This window comes from Eleutherodactylus coqui, chromosome 13, assembly GCF_035609145.1.
Source record: "Eleutherodactylus coqui strain aEleCoq1 chromosome 13, aEleCoq1.hap1, whole genome shotgun sequence".
NCBI classification, from domain to species: Eukaryota; Metazoa; Chordata; class Amphibia; order Anura; family Eleutherodactylidae; genus Eleutherodactylus; species Eleutherodactylus coqui.
Window position 1 is genome coordinate 91,019,057 of NC_089849.1, and position 21,524 is coordinate 91,040,580.

General features: G+C 43.0%; 1 protein-coding gene across 4 annotated transcripts in view; it reads left to right on the forward strand.

The window, feature by feature from the left end:
- The window catches only part of NTN1 (netrin 1), an 87,629-nt gene extending 66,961 nt beyond the window's left edge, over window positions 1-20,668 (forward strand). For all 4 annotated transcript variants that reach the window (XM_066586184.1, XM_066586182.1, XM_066586183.1 and 1 more), the window contains exons 6-7: window positions 3,813-3,887; window positions 18,946-20,668. In XM_066586184.1, coding sequence (XP_066442281.1) covers window positions 3,813-3,887; window positions 18,946-19,274 — 404 coding nt within the window. In that variant the 3' untranslated portion in view covers window positions 19,275-20,668. The remainder of the gene's footprint in view (window positions 1-3,812; window positions 3,888-18,945) is intronic.
- Window positions 20,669-21,524: the final 856 nt, after the last annotated feature.

The following is a 21,524-nucleotide window of genomic DNA, read 5'->3' on the forward strand; positions in this document are numbered from 1 at the left end:
AGAATCACAGGATATTAACCCCTTCACCCAAAAGGACATAAATGTTGGGGTTTTGTATGGAGTAGTATAGGGAGCTGATGAGATTGCAAGGTGCCTTCCGGTTGGTAAGACCCCCAGGGTGGCTGCCATGAATGAATGCCTGTAGCACGCCTAGATAGACTGTCTGACAGAATACAGTGTAATGCAGTACTATGACATTACATTATACTGTATGAGCAATCAAATGATCACAAATTCAAATCCAGTAAGGGAACTAAAAGAGAAATAAAAATAAAAGTTAAAAAAATGTTTTTTTATGATTGTAAAAAATAAAGGATTAAATTAAAAGTTTAAAAAACCCTTTTCCCTGATATAAAATAAAAAATCAACACTAAAAGACAAAAACATATTAGGTATCTCCATATCCGTAAAAGTTTGATCTATTGTAATAATGCATTGTTTATGCCAAACATTGAATGTCATGAGAAAAAAAGAAACAACACCAGAATTGCACTTTTTTTTGATCGCCCTGTTTCTAAGAAAAAAAATGTAATAAAAGTGAACTAAAAGTTGTATGTACTCCAGGATGGGACCAATAGAAACCATGGGTCATCCTGCCAAAAATGAGCCGTCACACAGCACAATTGATGGGAAGATTAAAATAAGTTATGGTGGTCAGAAGATGGCGACAATATATATATATTTTTAATTTTTTTTAAAGATGTGTTATTTTTTAAAAATAGTGCAGCAAAAAAAAAACAAAACTAAAAAAACTAAATAAATTTGGTATTGCCATGATCGTACTGGCGCACAGATTAAAATTATCATGTTATGTTTTGCCGAAGTACACCGTAAAAACAATAGGCCCCCGAAGATTGCATTTTATTTTTCTATTTGACCCCACTTGGAAATGTAAAAAATTTTCAGTTCATATTATAAATAAATCTTGGTATTTGTATAGCGCCAACTCATTCCGCAGCGCTTTCAGGTAATTATTATTACCCCCCACCAAGCTGCGTTCTCATTTTACCGACCTCGGAGGGCTGAGTCAACCTTGAGCCGGCTACCTGAATCATGCGGGGATCGAACTTGCAACCTTCAGGTTGTAGGCGAGAGCTTACACTCTATAGTACATTAAATAATTTCATTGAAAAATACAACCTGACCTGCAAAAACCTGACAGCTATGTCAACGGATACATAAAAGAGTTAGGATTTTTTTTGAAACCTGGGAGAAGAAACCAAACATTGAAATTTTTTTTTTAAAAATACGACCGTGTCCTGAAGGGGTTAAACACAAGAACCCCGCACTGATAAAGGCTATTGGATATTGGAGCTTTTATGCCTCTGAGCTACTGAAATGTTATCAACCGTCCAGATATCGACTTGAAGGGAAAACCATTATCGGCTAATTAAAATTACTAGACCATGTTATTGAATAGGAATTACTCGGCCCGCTACATCTGACAATCGGAATCCTCAGACTCTTTCTAACAGACAATTAAGATTCTTGACTCTCATGGGGCATCGAAATGAATACGAAAGAAGTCACAGATTCAATTAAGAAAGCGCAAAGAAAGCGCAAACTTCTGTATCCGTTTCGAAAGGAGAGTTTTTGGTTATATAATAGAATAAACTAGGAGATAATAATCAATTTATTTCACTTCCCGACAACTATTGTTTCAGCTCGTAAATCTCCTGATTTCATCCCGCACGTCAACAAAGTGAAATATGGGGTTTAAAAATAGCCACTTCATTGAAATGTAACACATTTTTCCCCTCTGTATTGGAAGTACTGGCCAAGAGTATCTTTTTTTTTCAATCTTCTTGGCCTTGCCTTAAAGACACGCCGTTCTGTTAATTGCTTCCATCTCTCACCACTCCTTGATTGCCAAAATGAGAGTTTATTACAACGCAGGGCAATAAACCTCAAAGAGATCACAATATACAAGAAGAGTCGTCTCATTTTAGACAATTCAAATGTTGATAAACAGGTAAAAAATGTGTACAAATTTTTTGAGATTCTGCATGGGTGCTTATTCTTACACCAAGAGTCTGGACCTCCTCTACGTATGTGCTCCTCTAGCCTGAGGATATTTGTGTTACGGCAGTCAACTATGGGAAGGTTTCTTCCCAACGGAGATGATCAATTACACATCTTAGTTCTGATGGCCTGCAGCTCTTATCTCCACTCTACATCTCCGACTACGTATGACCAGCCTATAGGCGTGTTGCTGCTGGATGATACTATATGTCATGTCGCCACACCTTTATGGGACAGACACCTCCATTTTGCCCCTGGCCATGTCATTTCCTTTTTTTACCACTCAAGTTTCCCCACAGTAGAGGTATTTTTTAATGAGTAGGTGTATGGACAAACATGGGGGTGTAGCTAAAGGCTCATGGGCCCCAGGTGCAAAAGTTTATCTTGGGGGCCCCCCAACTTCTCTTAACCCCTTAACGCAGAGGCATAGCTTGAAGCTCCCCGGCCCCAATGCAAAACCTGTAACAGGGCCCCCAACTATAATGCTTTATTCATAGTACTGGGCTCCCAATATTGAGAAGAGTGGCCTTATGGGCCCCCTAAGGCTCCTGGGCCCGGGTGCAACCACATCCCCTATAGTAACGCCAGTGGCCTTCTCCATCATTTTTTTTAGCAAGAACTGCCATGAGCCAGAAATGGGGGCCATTTTGAACACTTTTTCTACACACGTTCTGATCTGATGAGACTAAGGAAATTGCTGTAAGGCATCCTGGATACATCAAAAGCAGCAGAAGAGAAATAGCGGGTGTTAGGGTAAGAGCCAGTGGCAACATGTCCCAGCACCGGCCCGGCACCTTCATCTGGTTGAAGTCCAGTCCAGCACTGAAATGCGTTGCCGCTGACTCTCCCGGTCTCTTAATTGTGTCTGAACGCATCTAACACCCGCTGTTTCTCTTTCCTTCTGTCCCTCTTACTGGAGCATCATCCGGCTATCCGGGAGGTTGCTGTTATAAGGACCCCGATGAACTACCATTTTCATATGGCCCCAGGTACCAATTTTCTGTTGCTTCAGTCTCATTTCACATTGCGGTATTACACTATGCAGCGCCTTTTTGCTTATGTCTTCCGGTACACCAAAAGGAATTGGCAGATTTTTTGACAGTCTATTTAATACTTAAAATATTCAGTAGCTTTTATAATATTAACTTACTACAAGTCTTTACACTATGATGAATGACGGCTATTAAGTTATGGTTACTGTTCTCTTTCTCCTCTCCTCCAGTCGAATTAGAACCTCCCAGCGAGGAGAAGATGTGGTGGTGGTGGAGGGGGATCTGAAAACAATAATGAGGCCTAATCTAATTACATGGTTTATTTGTGGTGATTTGTCCCCCAATCAATCTTGCTCAAGCAGAATAATAGGCAGATAATGTGCACTGAGCTGAACTTCACTTGTTTCGGAGCTGTGGGGTTAATGAGAGGCGTTGGCCGTGGTGGGAGCAGTCATCCATTATCAGGCACACAAGCTAATTGAGAAGCACTGGATGCTAGGCGACAGGCAAGGTGCCATTCACACAGGCTTGGTATGGCACACAGGAATAGTTTTATCTTGCCAGAAGCATAGTTTACTATAGAAATCCGGAAAAGCACTTCTACGAATATTGGCCATATAATACTGGTGTGAAGTCCACTATTGACAACATGCAGTTATGACAAATTCTGTTTAGAGACCCTTTACGGTTGCCCTTCAGTGGAGAAAGGTTATTGAGAGATTATAAAATCCGCTATGGATCGACAGACGCACATTTCATGGTACTCAGTATTGATCGGGTTTTCTTTTTTCTCCGTAGACTGTGAGACCTACTGCAAGGCATCAAAAGGGAAGCTGAAGATCAACATGAAAAAGTACTGCAAGAAGGATTACGGTGAGTGCCCATCTAAGCTAAAATGTTATTGGCCCGCGAAAAGCATTTACAAATCTATGATCGCTGGGGGTCTAACTACTAAATTCCCCACCGATCATGAGAATGGGGTTCTGAGTCCTGTGTGTGAATGGATTCGTGGTCACACATGCATACTACCATTCCATTTACTGTCCATGGAACAGGAGGGGTGTCATGTCTCCTTAAGGAGAGCACCCAGAAGGTGTGTGAAGACACCTAGGAGGTGAATGGGTTGGGAGGGGCATAGTCTCTCCCCAAGGAGAAGACCCAAACGATGCGTGGGGACACCTAGAAGGTGAGTGAGGAGACTTAGAAGGCCATGCAAGCTCCTCTGGGTAATTTATGCAAATAAGGAAGATGGAACAATACCTCTGCAGCACCACCTATTGGATGGCAGCATTCCTTTAAATCCATTTGACTTCTTAACAAGCCTTAATAAGCCTTTAACAATGATTGGGAATAGGAAACCAAGCCAGAAAACCATGGAAGCCCAGCATTCAGCTATCTCCGGCAGTCCCATATATGGTAGATGCAGTGGTAATGGGCATGCACAACCATCACTTCATTCAAATGTGAGGCACAGGAGCCCCTATTCTCATGATCAATGGTAAGGTCCCAGTTGTTGGACCGCCAGTGACACATTTATCATCTATTCTATGGACAAGTTATAAATGCTTTTCGTCTGTCAACCCCTTTAGATCTGCAAATCTCACTTGTGCAATCTCATCAGATTTGATGGCATGATGCAGAAGTATTGAACATTAAGGCTATGTTCATACCTTCATACGGGTCTTCTGTTGAGCAAGAAAGCAGAATCCCCTGGCCAAAGGGATCCATCTTATCATGGAACTGAATGGTGATAAAAAACAAAAAAGGGCTGAGGGTATATGAAAATTAGTTTTCTAAACTGGAAAACCCACATTAACTCGAATTTAACTTAAATTAACTTGAATTTACTAATACTGTAAGTACTTTAAAAGCATCAGTGTAGCTAGAGGCTCACGGGCCCTGGTGCAAAAGATCAGCTTGGGCCCCCCTACGGCCCACCCCTCCACACGTACAGACATACAGCTATTTTGCATGGCTTGTAGCCATGGTTCACTCAAAAATATACATAGATATACACATATATATAATCAGACGGCATATCTATAAGAGATCCTCTATAACATGACGGCTTAGATACAGCGGATCATCTATATCAACCTGAATAAAGGAACTTTCAAAATTCCCAGTCGCATATGTACATGAGGCAGAGCGGTCCGGTGGGCGCGCCGGACCGACTCTGCTAGCTGCCTGGTTTTCACCAACGTCCGCCCTTTCGCGTCCTCCTATGTGGTTGTACAGAAGGTGTCATCCACGCACCATTGCAGTCTTGCACCTGAGCCGTGATGTCAGCTACCCATACAGGCACAGATAAGGACCTCGATTCACTGCACAATGCAGACAGTTTCTCTGCACATGCGCCGGTTGCTGACCACATGGTATGGCGCGAGACTTCGCAGCAGCACGTGGGTAGCGCCTTCTCTGTCATCACATCAGAGGTTTTGAAAGAGTGGACTTTGGTGAAAACTAGAATACTAGCAGAGACGATTCGGCACGCCCCGCTCCGCCTCATTTACATACCGTCCGGGAAAGTGCTTGTATTCAGATATGCTTTCATCCACTCTTATTACACAGATAATTGATAATTGTTGCTCTGCTATTCATTTGTATTGCTAAATACTGGTGACAGGTTTAACCTCTATAGGAATAAAGCCCTCTGTCCCCCAATATAGGTATAGAGCCCCACTGTCCCCCAATATAGTTATAGAGCCTCACTGTCCCCAATATAGTTATAGAGCCTCACTGTCCCCAATATAGTTATAGAGCCCCACTGTCCCCCAATATAGTTATAGAGCCCCACTGTCCCCCAATATAGTTATAGAGCCCCACTGTCCCCAAATATAGTTATAGAGCCTCACTGTCCCATATATAGTTATAGAGCCTCATTGTCCCCAATATAGTTATAGAGCCTCACTGTCCCCCAATATAATTATAGAGCCCCACTGTCCCCCAATATAGTTATAGAGCCTCACTGTCCCCAAATATAGTTATAGAGCCTCACTGTCCCCAATATAGTTCTAGACCCTCACTGTCCCCAATATAGTTATAGAGCCTCACTGTCCCCAATATAGTTATAGAGCCCCACTGTCCCCCAATATAGTTATAGAGCCCCACTGTCCCCCAATATAGTTATAGAGCCCCACTGTCCCCAAATATAGTTATAGAGCCTCACTGTCCCATATATAGTTATAGAGCCTCACTGTCCCCAATATAGTTATAGAGCCTCACTGTCCCCCAATATAATTATAGAGCCCCACTGTCCCCCAATATAGTTATAGAGCCTCACTGTCCCCAAATATAGTTCTAGAGCCTCACTGTCCCCAATATAGTTCTAGAGCCTCACTGTCCCTAATATAGTTATAGAGCCCCACTGTCCCCCAATATAGTTATAGAGCCCCACTGTCCCCCAATATAGTTATAGAGCCCCACTGTCCCCAATATAGTTCTAGAGCCTCACTATCCCCTAATATAGTTATAGAATCAGACTTTCCCCCAATATAATTACAGAGCCTCACTGTGCCCTAATATAGTTATAGAACCCCACTGTGCCCCTATATAGTTAGAGCCCCACTGTCCCCCAATATAGTTATAGAGCCCCACTGTGCCCCTATATAGCTATACAGCCTCACTGTCCCCAAATATAGTTATAGAACCCCACTGTCCCCCAATATAGTTATAGAGCCCCACTGTGCCCCTATATAGCTATACAGCCTCACTGTCCCCCAATATAGTTACAGAGCCTCACTATCCCCTAATATAGTTATAGAATCAGACTTTCCCCCAATATAATTATAGAGCCTCACTGTCCCCCAATATAGTTATAGAACCCCACTGTCCCCCAATATAGTTAGAGCCCCACTGTCCCCTAAGATAGTTATATAACCCCACTGTCCCCCAATATAGTTATAAAGCCCCACTGTCCCTAATATAGTTAGAGCCCCACTGTGCCCCTATATAGTTATAGAGCTCCGCTGTCCCCCTGTATAGTTATGGAGCCCCACTGTCCCCCTTTATAGTTATACGGCCCCACCATCCCCCAATATAGTTATAGAGCCCCACTGTCCCCCAATATAGTTATAGAGCTCCACTGTCCCCCAATATAGTTATAGAGCCCCACTGTCCCCCAATATAGTTATAGAGCTCCGCTGTGCACTTACATAACTTTAAAGCCCCACTGTGCCGCTATACAGTAATAGAGCCCCACTGTATCGCTATATAGTTATAAAGCCCCCTGTGCCCTTATATATATATAGAGCCCCACTGTGCTGCTATGTAGTTATAAAGCTCCCTGTATATTTATAAAGCCCCACTGTGCCCCTATGTAGCAAAAGAATCTCCCCTGTGTTCCTATAAACTAATACAACCACTTGTCCGCCTATAAACTAATAGATCCCCTTGTGCCCCAGTGCTCCCCATCCTGCTGAGCGCTACGAATACTAAGAGGTCCTTCTTCCTCTACTTGTGCTGACTGTTATGTGGTCAGAGCGGGGAATGGCTCTTCCTGCTTCTACATTCTAGATGCTCCTCAGCATCGGGCGTCAGGAGGAGAAGCCGTTCCATGCTGTGGCCGTATAACCCGCAGTGTAAGTGCAGTGCTGTACTGTTATGGGACAGGAAGAATGACCTGTCAGTAGGCATAGCACTCAGCCAGAGAGGAGGAGCCAATAATATTAGTGGCAAGGGGAGCCTCTGGGCCCCCCTAGCTCAGAAGTGGGGTTGTAACTCCGACCCCTGCAAACCCCTATTGTTACGCCACTGTTACAAATGTGCTTTCTAAACAAGTCACCTTTAAATTGTCTACAGAATCCATTTGATTCATTTCTAGTGATTTTTTGTTTTTAACAATGATCGTTGGTTTTGGCAGTAGGCCTGGGAACCTGAACATAACAGCAAGAAACCACGCCCTTGGTCCGCTCTCACATAACATGTATGGATTAATAAAGGGAGGGACGTTGGAGTTGAAGTAGCTTTCCAAAAACAAGGCTGTTGTAGGATTTGCATATTAATTGGTGGCCAAAGGGATAATGGGGAATTTTGGGGGGCAAAACAAAAAAATAAGTAATAAATTGCAGTTATTGAATGAACGGCCCACTTTACGCGTTTCCACCCACATTCTCGCGAGGTGGTAAGATCTGCTGTGGTGACAGTTTATATACTTATGTCTTATGTGGAGCTGAAGGAAAGTGAGATTACTGGTAGACGATGATTAGAAAACTGAGAACTCCACAAGGAGAACTGTAATCTCTTGCTGCCCCCTTTGCTTTAAGCGAGGGGTTTGGAAAGCTCAGTGGGCACCGGAGACGACTATTTAGTTTCTCCCGCATTGTGCTCTGCCCTTACTCTTCTTCCCCGGGTGCAGATGAGAAGACAAGCTTTTCAGTACAAGGCCTTGGCTTACCGCCATCGCATTCTAACAAGGAAAACCGCCTGCGTCCTGCGTGGCTGCAGAAAGAGGAGAGTAAAAAACCTGACATGTCGCATTCTGCCTCCCGGCAGGGGGTGCTTAGCAATCGTCAAATGGGCATCTAAGGGACGCCTGCTGCTCCATTTAATACATCCACTCACTTACAAACCGCAGCCATTTCACCTCAGCGTGAGGGCTCCTTTTCCTGGACGGATGGTTAATCCGCTGGTGTCTGATCTCTGTGGCTTGGAAGGGCACGGCTTTGTATGGAGGGGATACAGGAGCTGCCAACTTTCCCAGAGAGCTTGCAAGGGTGGAGGGGGATTCTAGAAGGGTAGGCCATGCGGCAATGCCTGGCTTACAAACAGTATCTCAGCCTGGAAGTGGTAGGGGGGCTGACATACAGCCAAGCAGAAAGGGATGTGGGTTAGGGTCCTATCCAGGAGGAACCAAAGTACAAGGAAAACCACTAAGGGAAATACCATGTTTTTCGGACCATAAGATGCACCCCAAGTTTAGCGTAATTAACTTTCGTGTTCTAGTATAGAAAATGGGGTTAATAGTTAACAGACGGCTCCTCTTAAACCTAGTGTGCCCATCCAAACAATGGCGCAAGCACATAAGTTCACATTGTACACATACACAGCACTCCTGCAGGCACATTATACATGCGCTCAGCACACACAACTCTGCAGCATACACACAGCTCTGCTACATGCATGCATACACCTACACCACTGCAGCTAACATGTTAAACACTGATTTTATTACCACTAATCCCCCATCCAAGTGTAGTGATACATGCTCCCCTCTAGCTGGTTATGACATCATCTGTGGTCCTGCTGCTACTGTGTGTACAGAGTAGGTCCTGCACCCCGCGGGAGATATGCGAGTGATCTACAGGGTTATCTGCTGGAAGGAGATCAGGCCAGGAGAGGGAGGACTGTGTGGTATATATGGCTGCAGAGTTCTCCCAGTGATCGATCAGTGCACTGCCTGGATCATTAAGGCAGCGGTCAGGGGTCTCTGGATCTGTCAGACCCCCCTGGCGCTGGACGATAAGGTGCAAAAGCTTTTCATGAACATTGTTTCTTGCTGAAAACTGCATCTTATAGTCAGAAAAATATGGTAATATTCCTATAGGGAGTGAAGTTTATACAGTGCTATGAAAACTTACTTACCCCCTTTCCAATTCCCTCCATTTTTGCATATTTGTCAAACTTAACGGTTTCAGATCAAACCACTTAATATTAGACAAAAATAATCCAAGTAAATACAAAATGCTGCTTTCAAACGATGATTTCATTTATCAAAGGAAAATTGGAATTCAGGCTCTATGTGAAAAAGTAATTACAACTCCCCACCCCCACTCCAACCCCACCCCCACCATAGCTACTAAATGAACCAGTTAACCAAATAGGATAAACAGTTGAAAGATATATGAAGCATTTGGGAAGACCATGGGTTAGGCTAGAGGCGCACGGCCATAACGCGAGTTGCAACCTGCATTGGACAACACACAAGCCCGTGTCCGTGTGCTGTCCAGTATTCGCAGACATTGCATGTTCTACTGTCATCCGTGAAAACGGACAGGATTAGGACATGCCATGAATATTTCCATATGGTTGTGCATGTGATTACATCGACAGCCTGAAAATATGTCCGGCATCACACAAGCATATGGTTTTTGCGCACACATGAGCGCAGTGTTTTTGCAGAACAAACTATGTATTTTTGTGCGCATCTGCATATATTACCTTGCTTTTTGTGCTCACAAAGCATGTTCATTGGAGGCGGGCAAAAAAAAACACTGACTGAAATGGCAAATTAGACTAATGCGTTACATCTGTGTTTCATATTGGATTTACGAATCCCCATTGACTTTTATGGGAGCTTTAGGTGCACTAATGTGCAGAACAATATAGCATGCTGCTTCTTTTTTTGTGCAACCGAAATGCGCAGGTAAAAGCCCACGTGAACGAAAACCTAGAAATCAATGGGTTCTATTGTCTGCGTATTGCGTGAGCCCGTGTGATTACGTCTTTAGGGCCCTCCGACACAGCACAATCATTGTGCAAATAATCGCTAGGGCGAGTGGTATGCGTGATCACCGTCGGGTGTAAATACAGGCAGCGCCGGACGATCAGCGTTATGACGATTGGCTCCATAGAAAGCAGTGCGAAGGTTGACTAGAAGGTGGTCATCATCCAACGAACCACCAAGACTACCCAAATTATTGTTCACCGAGCGAGCGATATCCGGTCAATACTTCACCGCTGGTCGCACACCCCTTAGTGATGAATCAGTTGAAGACATTCAAAGATGTTAAATCCACCCTAAATGTGCTCGACAATTAGTTCTTCCCAATACAACTTTTCACAGAGTTCTAAAAAACGTGTAGGCCGATGATAATTGCAAAAGTTAAGATTCCATTGTGGATTTTCTTGATAAATCTGAAATACTCAGATTTTACATTGCGTTATTCAGTAATGAGGACACCTTTCCTGTTTTGGAATTTGTCCCTGAGAGCTCCGCAAATGAATGAAGCGACAGCAGCATGTTAGTTCGCCGCCCCATTCATTTCAATGGGAGCACCAAAAATAGCCGGGTTCATTCATTCACGTTGAAACGAATGGAGCACGTGTGCTGCCCCTCCATTTATTTGGCAATCTCTCAGGGGCACATGATACCCCCATTCTGTCAATGGGTGGGGATCCCACCAATCGGACCCCCAGTAATCAGCTAGGTTGCACTGTGACACCATTGACTTCAATGAGAGTGCGAGATTGCTGGGCTACAAAGCAACTTGTACTGTAGCCAAAGTCACAATGTAGCCTGAATGTCAGGGCTCCTTCACACGGGTGTATTTGTGTACATTTTTGCGTGTGCAAAATTTTCTCACGCAATGCACAGAGAATAGAACCCATTGATTTCAATGGGGTTGTTCACACTTCCAGAGGATGCATGTGCATTCTGCGCATGCGTAAAAAAAAGCAAATAAGAAAACGCAGCATGCTCTAGTTTTGTGTGCATTTGCGCACCAAAGGGCCCAAGAGAAGTCTATGACATACCGTGGTTTGAATTCTGTGCCGCATGTCAGTTTCCGTGCGTCTTGTCCACAGCAGACTGTTGGCAGCGTGTGAACGGGAGTTTTGTAAATCTCCTCCACTTTGCTACTTATCCTCATGCAGCGGAATCTCTGGGTCCAACATGGGAATTCTGCAGCAATTCTGCCCCGTATGAACCCGCCTTACTCTGGGGAGGGCGGGATTATGGGTAAGTGGATGTAAATGACTTACTTAGGGCATTTTTACACAGGCTGAGGTATTGTTCAGATTCTGGCAATCAGCGAGGGTCTGAAGATTGTCGGGCCGTGTAATAGCATGTGCCTGAGGACTGAATGAGGGATCGGCTGTGTAAACAGGCAGTCCATCTATGAACGACTGCCTGTTCACTGTGAATGGAGGCCGGTGGGCTGGAATGATTCCCGGCGCCTTTCACTAGTGACGATCGCTCCTGTGTAAAAGCACAAGAACGGTTAGCAATGGGATGGCTGTCAGGCCTCTACGCCGACAGATCATCCGGTGTGAAAGCGCCTTTAGGACGATGAAAAATCGGGACCAGCGGATGCCAACGTATTCATTCAGATGACGGATTTTTAGCCGCGTAAAAACGTTGTGCCAAGAAAGATAAGTCTTGCCCTATCTTTCGGCTGAGATACTCTGGAGGCTCCTATAGACTTCTATGGGAGATGAAAAAGGGAGGGGAGGGAGTTTAGCAGCAGCCAGAGCTACAAAAACATGACAGGTGCCTCTATTTAGGCATTAGAACTAATTCCAAGGATTTATGCCGACCGAGGGAATTCCAGGCTGCGGCATACCTTATATACCTTAGCTCAGGGGTCCCCAACTCCAGTCCTCAGGGACCACCACCAAGTCATGTTTTCAGGATCTCCTATAGAGAGAACAACTGTGGCAACGTCTGAGGCACCGATGATAATTACATCACCAGGAAATCCTGAAAACATGACCTGTTGGCGGTCCCTGAGGACTGGAGTTGGGGAACACTGCCTTAGCTGACCGTGTCAATGGGCGAGTTAATGCTAATTTTGGCCGCGACTCGATCACGGCTTTTTCAGGTTTATGTGTTTTTCGGTTGCGATGCGGCTAGCGTAAAAACACATTGCCCGTGTGAAAGAGGCCTTAGGCTAACTTCACACAGGTGAATCACCGCGCTCGCCAACAAACCCGCCTCGCATCACTTCAGGGAAGTAGTGATCCTCTGTCATGGCCGACAGCTGCGGCAGAGGATCGCAGAATTTGTCCGATTGCTTTGAATGGGGAATCCTCGCTTCGCTCTGCGTGCTCCTAGCAGGTGGTGCGCTGCTGCCGTCAGCTCCATTGAGAACAATGGGAGATGTGATGCAAAGATAGGACGCGCCACGATGGAATGGGGTTCTATATTTATGCGAGATTTGTGCGATTTTCTCCCCCGTGTGAAGCCGGCGTTAGCTGACCTTTTGTTGTTGGAGGCACTTTATACTTGCTGGGATTTTTAGTTCCACGTGAAGCAGTAAAGCGGCGTCTTCTGCACGGGGCGGGCTGGTTGTGTGTGGCAGGGCTGGTAGAGATGTTTCAGGGGCACGTGGACCCCCCTTCCCCGCCGGTGACACATCCACGGGCTGCACTCATGTTTTCACAGCTGGAAGGTGAAATAAGAAATTCTGGAAGACTTCAGGGTTGAGAATGTTGATTTTTCCAAAGGTGTCTCCCCCCCTCCCCCCAGCGGGAAACTGGAAGGTTCTCGTGTTACTGCGCGGACCGGCTGCGGACGGGATGGTCAGCGGCACTGGTTAACTAAATCCTCCTTTATGGCTTTTGCTAGCGTGGTGGACATTGTGGGGTCTCTGCAAGTCAGACAGGCAGCTATTAGCAATCCGTTACTATAGGGGGGCCTGTAAGCCCCCCGTCCATCTGAGGTGAGACCATACATCCCTGATCAGGTAGGTCTTAACAACACACATGTGGCTGGCGAGATCACAGCCTGCACGTGCGGTCAGAGCGGCGGCATCTATTCTGCACTGAAAACGAAATCTGTGGGGAAAAAGCGTCTGATGCTGCGTTTACACAGAGCGAATGTCCTTCAGAAAACCGTACAAAAGAGCGAAACCGGATGACAATCATTCAGTTTAAACGCAACCAACGACGAACAAGAATCGCGAGGTTCTCACTCGTCGTTCTATTTGCGCAAACGAGGGTATGGGAAAAACCGCTCACGTATTTGCGCTATCGACAAGGTAGATTTGCACACGTTTTTGCGCACACAGGTCGATTTAAAAAGCTATCAACCTAACGGGGTTCAGAAGTGTTCTGGAATTACGCAGCCTACGTGTTTATTGAGTGCACATTTGCGCACCTCCCATAGACTTCTATGGGGACCAGTGGAGTGCAAATGCGCACAAAAATAGATAATACTGCATTTTTTTCTGCACGCGAATTTCATCGCGCATGGAAATGAGATCCACGTATAGCGTGCGCAAATCTTCAGGAGTCCTTCGCCGGCATAAAAATCAGCCCCGGCTCGTTCACTTGTCGTCAGTCTGAGTACGGATCTTCATGATTTCACATAGAAATGCGAAACACTGAAGCGAGAACCGCACAACTCTCTAAGCACGCTGCCCGAGCGAACAATGACATCACCCGCTTATTCCCTCAGGCACACAAGAATGGTCCCGTGTAAAAGGGGCATAAGTCCTAGGGCTTATTCACACTGATGCGTGCGTGTAAACTTGGGTGCATCACACATTGGACGGCACAGACCTGATCCGCACGGACGCGACTGGAAAATACATCCATGTGAATGAGGGATACGTTTCCTGCTTCCTCTTAGCTGCAGTAGTCTCCAATCTCCGGCTCCCTCTCTCGCTGCACTACAACTCCCAGCATTCCATTACTCATACTGGGAGTTCTATATTCAAGGCAGCTGGAGAGCCGCTGCTCTAATGGGATCTGGAACCCAATAAGGGACCTCTTACTGATCACACATACAGGGACCATGATCGGATCCCCGGCACCCCCCTGCAGTGACCATCACTATACATGAGGAGCGCAGGGACAAAAAGTTCACATCGTACATTTTTGGTTCATTTGATTTTTCCCATTTTTGCCTTTATCTGTACAGCAATATGTAGGGTTGGAGTTTTCATTGCATTTTTGTCGTATTTTCCCCCTTGATGTACAACTCTATACGACCGTTCCAATGGCAAAAAAGTAAAGGACTCCTTTTGGAAATGAGACGTTAATAAAATGAGGTTCCTGAAGAGCAATTATCTGATTACTGGTAATAATACTCTATCAGACCCCGATGGGGAAATACAGCCGAATACAGGCTGCGGGGCAGAAAGGGCTGCTATGGGGGTCATGACCCCGGGACGCTCGGATAGCCTATTATTGGAAAGGGAGGCACCCTGGAAATAAGGAAATGCTATGGAACAACCATGTATGCCGTTCTCTAGTGGATATGGAGTTGGCCGAGGTTAAATATACACAAGGTGGATTTATAGAGTAAATAGGAAAACTTCTGCCAATAAAGTGTCTACTTGATCAGCAGGAGGTCCCCAAAAATAGCAGCCAATTACTCTGCAGATAGTGGATTTGTGCATTAACGAAGCATGAAATGTTCCAATTATCTGGCTTTTGAGAGCATTTTAGAGTAACAGTACCGTCACACGTCCTCGCTGGCTGCACTTACTGCTCTCCCGTCCCACGCAGCGCCTCGCACACCCAGCTCTACCTTAGACCTACACACCCCTCTTACTGTTCCTCAAAGTTCTGAGACCCTCTATAGATGCACCCTGTACATTGGTGTATAGTAGTACACAGCTGGGTTAGCACAAACCGTTATAGACTAAATGTGCATTCAACGTTAAGTGTGCTGGGAGACGCAGAATACCTGCAGCAGAACGGAGCCGCTGCGGCGACTGAAAGCCACAAGCTCCAAAATCTGTGTGCAATTCATCAGTGCATGAATGAGCTTTTCTGCATCATCTATATACACTGTATTGCATCCCCACACGCAGATGTCTGAAATCTCCTGCATGTGGAGCAGAAACATTCCACGACAGATCCACAGCATTTATTACAAATACTGTAGGCTCAAAATCTATAACATGCCTTTCTATGCTGGGGAATACAAATCTTGAAATTCAAGGCTAAAACTCAAATACATACAATTCAGATTCGGCACTGTTATTTTGCAATGTATGTGCTGTGAGTTTTCCTATGTACAAGAATATACCTACTATAATACTGCCCCCTATGTACAAGAATATAACTACTATAATACTGCCTCCTTTGTACAAGAATATAACTACTATAATACTGCCCCCTATGTACAAGAATATAACTACTATAATACTGCCCCCTATGTACAAGAATATAACTACTATAATATTTCCCCCTATGTACAAGAATATAACTACTATAATACTGCCCCCTATGTACAAGAATATAACTACTATAATACTGCCCTTTGTACAAGAATATAACTACTATAATACTGCCCCCTATGTACAAGAATATAACTACTATAATACTGCCCCCTGTGTACAAGAATATAACTACTATAATACTGCCCCCTATGTACAAGAATATAACTACTATAATACTGCCTCCTATGTACAAGAATGTAACTACTATAATACTACCCCTATGTACAAGAATAGAACTACTATAATACTGCCCCCTATGTACAAGAATATAACTACTATAATACTGCCCCCTATGTACAAGAATATAACTACTATAATACTGCCCCCTATCTACAAGAATATAACTACCATAATGCTGCCCCTATGTACAAGAATATAACTACTATAATGCTGCTCTATGTACAAGAATATAACTACTATAATACTGCTCCTATGTACAAGAATATAACTACTATAATACTGCCCCTATGTACAAGAACAGAACTACTATAATACTGCTCTTATGTACAAGAATATAACTACTATAATACTGCCCCCTATGTACAAGAATATAACTACTATAATGCTGCTCTATATACAAGAATATAACTACTATAATACTGCTCCTATGTACAAGAATACAACTACTATAATACTGCCCCCTATGTACAAGAATATAACTACTATAATACTGTCCCTATGTACAAGAATATAACTACTATAATACTGCCCCCTATGTACAAGAATATAACTACTATAATACTGCCCCCTATGTACAAGAATATAACTACTATAATACTGCCCTTTGTACAAGAATATAACTACTATAATACTGCTCCCTATGTACAAGAATATAACTACTATAATACTGCCCCCTATGTACAAGAATATATCTACTATAATACTGCCCCCTATGTACAAGAATATAACTACTATAATACTACCTCTTATGTACAAGAATATAACTACTATAATACTGCCCCCTATGTACAAGAATATAACTACTATAATACTGTCCCCTATGTACAAGAATATAACTACTATAATACTGCTCCTATGTACAAGAATATAACTACTATAATACTGCCCTTTGTAGAAGAATATAACTACTATAATACTGCTCCCTATGTACAAGAATATAACTACTATAATATTGCTCCCTATGTACAAGAACATAACTACTATAATACTGCCCCCTATGTACAAGAATATATCTACTATAATACTGCCCCCTATGTACAAGAATATAACTACTATAATACTACCTCTTATGTACAAGAATATAACTACTATAATACTGCCCCCTATGTACAAGAATATAACTACTATAATACTGTCCCCTATGTACAAGAATATAACTACTATAATACTGCTCCTATGTACAAGAATATAACTACTATAATACTGCCCTCTTATGTACAAAAAATATAACTACTATAATACTGCCTCCTATGTACAAGAATATAACTACTATAATACTGCCCCCATGTACAAAAAATATAACTACTATAATACTGCCCCCTATGTACAAGAATATAACTACTATAATACTGTCCCTATGTACAAGAATATAACTACTATAATACTGCCCCCTATGTACAAGAATATAACTACTATAATACTGCCCCCTATGTACAAGAATATAACTACTATAATACTGCCCTTTGTACAAGAATATAACTACTATAATACTGCTCCCTATGTACAAGAATATAACTACTATAATATTGCTCCCTATGTACAAGAATATAACTACTATAATACTGCCCCCTATGTACAAGAATATATCTACTATAATACTGCCCCCTATGTACAAGAATATAACTACTATAATACTACCTCTTATGTACAAGAATATAACTACTATAATACTGCCCCCTATGTACAAGAATATAACTACTATAATACTGTCCCCTATGTACAAGAATATAACTACTATAATACTGCTCCTATGTACAAGAATATAACTACTATAATACTGCCCCCTATGTACAAGAATATAACTACTATAATGCTGCTCCTATGTACAAGAATATAACTACTATAATACTGCCCCCTATGTACAAGAATATAACTACTATAATACTGCTCCTATGTACAAGAATATAACTACTATAATACTGCCTCCTATGTACAAGAATATAACTACTATAATACTGCTCCCTATATACAAGAATATAACTACTATAATACTCCCCCCTGTGTGCAAGAATATAACTACTATAATACTGCCTCCTATGTACAAGAATATAACTACTATAATACTGCCCCCTTTGTACAAGAATATAACTACTATAATACTGCCCCCTGTGTACAAGAATATAACTACTATAATACTGCCCCCTATGTACAAGAATATAACTACTATAATACTGCCTCCTATGTACAAGAATATAACTGCTATAATACTGCCCCCTATGTACAAGAATATAACTACTATAATACTGCCCCCTATGTACAAGAATATAACTACTATAATAGTGCCCCCCTATGTACAAGAATATAACTACTATAATACTGCCTCCTATGTACAAGAATATAACTACTATAATACTGCCCCCTATGTGCAAGAATATAACTACTATAATACTGCCTCCTATGTACAAGAATATAACTACTCTAATACTGCTGCTATATAAAGCTCCTATAATACTGCCCTCTATATAGAAGCATCTTTTAAAATCAGCACCATTTGAAGTGTATTTTCTCATGACTTTTAATGTGGATCAGCAGCAGATTTCACCTTTCAATTGAATTTAAATTGAAGGGGTGACATCAGCAGGGGTCTGCAGCAAAATCCGTGAGAAAATCCACATCAAATGGTGCTGATTTTGGAGCAGAATTTGGTGTAGAATGTCCGCTGCTCGCAATCCGCAGCAAATTCCGTCCTCTGCAGATATACTCTAAAAAATATAACAAGATGTGATGGACATAGGCAGGCCCCCGAATTGTATCTCCCAAGAACTAAAACGTTCAAGTCTTCAATTCCTGACATACCTATACCACACTAAATCTGTTCCAGCTGGCTCAGTGATTAATATGCTGGTTTCTCTCTCTTTCAGCCGTACAGATCCATATTTTAAAGGCGGACAAAGTAGGAGATTGGTGGAAATTTACAGTCAACGTCATCTCGGTCTACAAACAAGGAACGAATCGAATCCGCCGAGGAGACCAGAACCTTTGGATCCGCTCCAAAGACATTGCCTGCAAGTGTCCAAAACTGAAGCCTATGAAAAAGTATCTGCTCCTTGGTAATGACGAGGACTTACCCGACCAAAATGGGGTGGTGGCAGACAAGACCAGCTTGGTCATACAGTGGAGGGACACATGGGCAAGAAGGCTGAGAAAATTCCAACAACGAGAAAAGAAAGGAAAGTGCAAGAAAGCCTAGAGGCTCGAAAGATGGAGGGCCCTCGAAGGAGAATCCAGAGTTATCTAGAAGAGTGAGGGAGGACCATAATTGCTGCTTGCTGTAGAGTCTGGAGCAGATAGGTTTATCAATTAGAACTTTTTATTTTTCTCAATATTTCCCCAGAAGGAGACTGGAAACTCACTTTTTGGAAGCTGGTCGTTGATAGATGAGGCGGAGAGGACAAGGGAGGGTCACACGGAAATGATGCGTTTGCACCTAATATGTAGACTTGATTCACAGATGCCACATCATAGGACGGAGAGAAGGAACGAGGGATGTGAAGGGGGTTGGGACTGGGCTTGAGGGAAAGAGTTTTGCAGAGAGATTTATGGCCATGCAAGCTGTGAAATTTGCACCTGTTCAGTATCTCCAAGTTGTGAGTCATTAAATGTAAAAACATTTCTCACATTCTGCAAAGTCAAAGCCCTCCGGCTACTTTTCCATTGAGATGGAATGGGGATAGACAACCCCTCCTAGCAGTTTAGTAACCTGTAAAGACACCCCAGAGGGCGGGGCTTTATTTTTGTTGCTAGCCCTACACTGCAACCAGGTAACATCAAAAAGGTTTAACGCAGCACTATATTTGGTATTGTCATCCAAGCTCCCCCCCCCCCCAACCCCAACACATTACTTTTTTTATTATCTTTTTTTTTTTTTTAATTTTCACTAGGTGCTGACTGCTAGGTATGAAAAAAACCTAGGGAGAAAAAAAAATTAATTTGCAAAAAGAAAATGCAAATCCTAACATTTTAAGTATGTATATCACTGAAATAACTTTTTTTTAAGAAAAAAAAATCTTTATGTTGTGTTTTTGTGTATGTTTAATAACTTCCCCCATTACCCACTCACCCTGTACATAGCAATGCATACAGGATTGACAGTATTAGCCAGTCAGGACTGGGGTGGGCGGGGATTAAAAGTAAAACTTGTCAGCAGAGATTATTATATATATACTGATTTAAAAAAAATATATATATGGAGTTGATGTAGCTTGTGTTTAGACCCAGAGGTCCGGAACACGTGTGTTTTTTGTGTTTTTAATATGCTCCTTTTTAGAGGGGTGTCATTATCAACATTAATCCCCCTTGGTACATGATTACCATTAACTGAAAGTTAGACTTAGTTCTGTATAACTGCGCACAACCGTCTTCTTGATTACTTACTCGTGAACTGTCAGTGGCCACCATTCTGCTTATGAATATACAAGGAAGTGGTGAATTCCCTTAAAGGCTTCTTTACGTTTTGATGGTGTCCCCCAGTAAAGGGAAGGTCGGAAAAAAATGTTCCAATGGAGATGTTTTTACATTTTACCCTGTTTGGTCGAAATTCAGTTTTTGGAAATAAAAATATGCAGAAGGGACAAAGTCCATAAATACAGCCGTGTATTAAGCCTTGAACGGTCCGAAAGAAGCATTCCGTTTCATTTGTTGGTGGGATTGATGGTGGCTGCGAATGTTGATAGATACACATGGTGGAAGTTCATTAGGCACATGAAAAAGAAACAAAACCCGCAGTGCCGTGATTTGACAAATGAGAACAGTCATGGTTGTGTCTACCGCACAGATGTCTTCTATAGTCATGGTCCATAAAATGGAAATCTGGAATTAATCTCCTGTGCATTTGTTGGGGGAAGTCTCCTGACATGTCACGCTCTTCAAGAACCACTTTGCTCATAATTGGTAGCAAGATTTCAACCAGAAATGATAACAAAGTGGCCAACGATGCAAGAGGTCATTTACAGCTCCCTTGACGTGAGCCAACTGCTCGATTATCATTCCCCTGCTTTACACGGTAGCGGTAGTCGTGCAAGTGAGTGGAGGTGAAGTTGGCCGGGATCATTCCAGCCCGCTGCCTCCATTCACAATAAACGGTAGTCGTTCAAACATTAAGTGGATCCTGCTTGCACAGCCCGACACTCGCTTGGTTTTAAGGTCTGCTAAAGACCAAGCGGCTCCGACCAGTAAGCGATTTCTCGCTCAGTACCGTGTTGACGGGCACGTGTATATGGGATGATTATCACCTGAACTAGCTTGTTCCATAGAGAATTCTGGCGATAATCACCCCGTGTAAAGAATCCTTCAAGATCCTTTTACAAAGGAGGACTGTTGGGCGCTGAAGCACCAACAGCCATCCCACCGATGAGGGCTTTTACACAGGAGGATCATCGTTCAGTGAACGGTGGAGTAGCTGGCCAATAATGATTGCCTAGTCTGGATGAAAGATCCGATC